Raw genomic sequence first — 4,253 nt, forward strand, 5'->3', positions numbered from 1 at the left:
CCATAGCGGCAAATGATGTGTGATCTGATGAAACTAGCAACCCTAGCAGATGTCAACCTCGCATATGATGCAGCCTCCACCCACTTGGTGAAATAATCTATGGCAACCAGGATGAACTCATGACCACTGGAAGATTTTGGTGAAACCTTCCCAATAATATCAATACCCCATACTGAAAACGGCCATGGCGAGGTCAAAGCGTGTAATTCTGATGGTGGTGCGTGTATGAGATCACCATGAATTTGACACTCTAGGCATTTCTGAACAAACTGACAGCAATCTGTCTCCATAGTCAACCAGAAATAGCCCGTCCTCATAATCTTACGGGCTAGCATGTGTCCTCCCATATGCGGACCACAAACTCCTGAATGAACCTCTCTCATCACTCGATCTGCAGAGGCTCGATCTAAACGCAATAAAAGCATACCATCGGCCGATCGTCTATACAAGGTATCTCCGCAAATCACAAATCTAGTAGCCAAATGCCTCAGTGCTCTCCGATCCTTGGTAGTGGCTACCTCAGGGTATGTGCCAGATCTAAGGAACTGATAGATGTCATGATACCAAGGTAGGTCATCTTGGACCTCTGTCTCTCCAATCAAACAACAATAGGCGGGTGCAGACCTGGACTCAATCAGTAATGGACGTATGACTACATCAATCGGAATGTCCACGGAGGAAGCTAAAGTGGCTAAGGCGTCAGCAAATCGATTCTGCGCTCTAGGCAGATGAACATATCTCAAGTCGTCAAATCTCGCAACCAACAACTCTAAATAAGCATGATATGGCCTAAGCTTCACGTCCCTAGTCTTCCAATCCCCCTGAATCTGCCTGAGTACCAAATTGGAGTCACCAAACACCTCTATCTGTCTAATGTCAAGCTCCAATGCAGTCTCTAAACCAAGGATACAAGCCTCATACTCAACTATGTTATTCGTGGCAGGATGTCGATCAGAGAATGCCAAACGAACGGACCTCGGAATATGATCACCCTGAGGGGATACCAATAGAACACCTATCCCATACCCTGACTGATTGGCTGCACCGTCGAAGTACATGCACCATCCTGATAAGCTGGTCATAGCAACAAACTCCTCATCTGGAAAATCATCATCAAATGGTCTATCCTCAGATGTCGGTACTGAGGCTAAGTGATCGGCGACAATACTCCCCTTAATAGACTTCTGAGAAACATACTGAATATCGAACTCTGTCAAAAGTACAAGTCATCTCATCAATCTACCAGTCAATGCAGGTCTATCAAACAAGTATCTCAACGGGTCCAGGCGGGATATCAAATGTACTGAGTACTCTGTCATGTAATGCCTCAATCTCCTAGTAGCTCAAACTAGTGCTAAGCATAGGCGCTCAATCATAACATATTTCATCTCATACTCCAACATCCTCTTACTTAGGTAGTAAATAGCTCGCTCCTTTCCTAAGTCATCAATCTGAGCTAACATGCATCCCAAGGCCATGTCTGAAACTGACAAATATAGAAGAAGTGGACGTCCTGGCGTAGGAGGCACTAAAACAGGAGGAGAAAGCAAATACTCCTTGATCTTCTCAAATGCAAACTGACAGTCATCATTCCAAACTGTTGGCTGGTTCTTCCTCAAAAGACGAAAGATAGGCTCACATATGTCTGTCAATCTGGCTATGAACCGACTAATGTACTGTAATCTGCCCAGAAAACCTCTAATCTCTTTCTCAGTCTTTGGTGTAGGCATGTCAAGTATGGCTTTGATTTTATCTGGGTCGACCTCTATGCCCCGTTCACTGACTATATGTCCCAATAACTTCCCAGAAGTCACTTCAAAGGTACACTTCTTGGGATTCAACCTCAATCTAAACTTCCGGATCCTCTCAAAGAATCTCTCTAAAGCATCTAGGTGATCTGCTCTACCTCGGGATTTCACAATCATATCATCCACGTAAACCTCGACATCCCTATGCATCATGTCATGAAACAAAGTGGTAGCGGCTCTCTGATAAGTGGCTCCTGCGTTCTTCAACCCAAATGGCATAACTCTGTAACAGTAGGTACCCCACTCAGTAATAAAGGCTGTCTTCTCCATATCCTCTGGAGCCATCAAAATCTGATTATACCCTGAAAACCCATCCATGAAAGACAACATCGAATGGCCTGCGGTGCCATCAACCAACAAATCAATATGTGGAAGGGGAAAGACATCTTTAGGGCTGGCTTTATTGAGATCTCTGAAGTCAACACAAACCCTAACTTTGCCATCCTTTTTAGGAACAGGGACGACATTAGCCAACCACTCTGGATACTCAACTACTGATATGAACCCAACACTGAGTTGTTTCTGAATCTCCTCTTTTACCTATAGACTCCAACGTGGATGCAACCGTCTCAATTTCTGCTTAACTGGTCTAGCATGTGGTAGGGTAGGTAAATGGTGCTGGACTATAGAGGGATCAAGACCTGGCATGTCCTCATAAGACCATGCAAAGACATCCAAGTATGACCTGAGTAAATGGATGAGTCTATCTCTCTCATCTGTAGATAGGGGTGAACCAATCTTCAGCTCTCTAGGCTGATCCTCCGTGCCAAAATCAACAGTCTCAATGTCCCCTGCAGCAGGTGAAACTCTCTCATCTATGGGACCAGAGTCATGATAAAAAAAGTCCCTATCCGAACTGGGATGTGCAATCTCATCATCTATATCAAATATCTGTGTAATGGGTGAGTGAGATGCAGATGTAGAGATACTATCACAAGAGACAGGCGAATACTCAAAAATGCTCAAATCCATAAATGAAGCAACAGAAACATCGTCAGAGCGGGAGACAAATCCCGATAAAACATCAAAAGAAAGAGGTGGGTCCACAACGTCGGACGCTCCCTCAACTGGGCTAACAATGCCCTCAAACAAACTACTATCATCCTCTGGAAGCTCTGGAACAGGAAGAGTCTGAGTCCCCTCAAACACCTCAATGGTAGACACCCCAAACATATCAAATGCTGAAACAGGCTGAAACTGAACAATGCCGGCAATCTGGCTCACGGTCATCATGTCCATCTCATCACGGTACTCATCATGGGGAACAACTCCATCAATCACCTCAGTAGGATCAACAATCACCCCATCACTCGTGATCTCCTCTGGAAAGCATAGAGACAACATGCTAGCTCGACCTGGAGACGTGGGAGTAATCGTCAAAGGGAAAGAAGAGTCGGGAGCCCCATCACTCAACTATAGCTGGTGAAATAGATGCTGAAACTTGGTCTCTCTGTCTGTATGAACCACACTATCAATCTCCTCTAGATGAGGTCGAGTCTCTGATCCTCTAACAAAGTAGTCAGCCAAACTCATCCTATAGGGTCGAATAGGATAATCAAATGGTGTGTGGGATAAACGGGCTCTCACCTTCTCCTTGCGCAGCCGCGCCATGTGACGGTAATCGGCCTCAGTAGGGATGAATCCAAGTCCAAATGTCGTATCATGGTCAATGGCAGCTATGAACTTGCTCGGTCCCTGCTGACGTCGTCCTAACCCCATGCCAGGTAGAAAGGTCATACCCCTCATCATATCAAGGACCACCGTGCTACTGTGCTGATCAAATGACATAGCCACAAAGTCTCTATGAAAATCCTCAATATCGAGAGTTTGTATCTCATCAAAAGTAAATCCAGTCAAAAATAGGTCATCCTCACTGTGACTAATCTGAAGTACCGGCTCAGAAGCGGCAAATATATCCCTGGTAGAGCGCACTGTGATGACCTGCCCATCATGAATAAACTTCAGCTTCTGATGAAGGGAAGAAGGAATAGCTCCAGCTACATGAATCCATGGTCGGCCTAGTAACAGGTTAAAGGATGCAGGAATCCTCAAAACCTGGAACAAAGTGGAGAATGTGGCTGGACCAATCTGTAAATCAATCATCAAGGTACCCATAACCTCCCTCTTGGTGCTATCATACGCCCTGACTGTCTGAGTAGAAGGACCAAAATCTGAAGGCGCGAAACCAAGGGCTATAGCATTGGCTAAAGGGCAAACATTCAGGGCTGAGCCGTTGTCCAATAGGACAGACGGGACTCTACGACCTGAGCATCCAACTGTGATGTATAGAGGGCGCACGTGGTCTGAACCATCAGGTGGCAAGTCATCATCTGAAAATACAATGCAAGTGGCCCTGCCAGCCGTCATCATATGAATCAATCCCTCTGGAGTAGTGGTAGTCTCTACTCTGATCTGACTCAAGGCTCGAATCAAAGCATCTCTATG

At 45.5% G+C, this 4,253-nt stretch overlaps 1 protein-coding gene across 1 annotated transcript; it reads right to left on the reverse strand.

Annotated features, from left to right (window-relative positions):
• Positions 1–250: 250 nt before the first annotated feature.
• Positions 251–3,047, reverse strand: LOC132254474 (uncharacterized). Its single transcript, XM_059740190.1, has 4 exons — positions 2,906–3,047; positions 1,016–1,210; positions 375–895; positions 251–280 (listed from the first exon to the last, which is right to left on the reverse strand). Exons 1-4 carry the CDS (start codon positions 3,045–3,047, stop codon positions 251–253), a joined length of 888 nt encoding a protein of 295 aa, XP_059596173.1.
• Between the last annotated feature and the right edge of the window lie 1,206 nt (positions 3,048–4,253).

The sequence above is a fragment of the Vitis vinifera genome, chromosome 10 (assembly GCF_030704535.1).
Source record: "Vitis vinifera cultivar Pinot Noir 40024 chromosome 10, ASM3070453v1".
Classification (NCBI taxonomy): Eukaryota; Viridiplantae; Streptophyta; class Magnoliopsida; order Vitales; family Vitaceae; genus Vitis; species Vitis vinifera.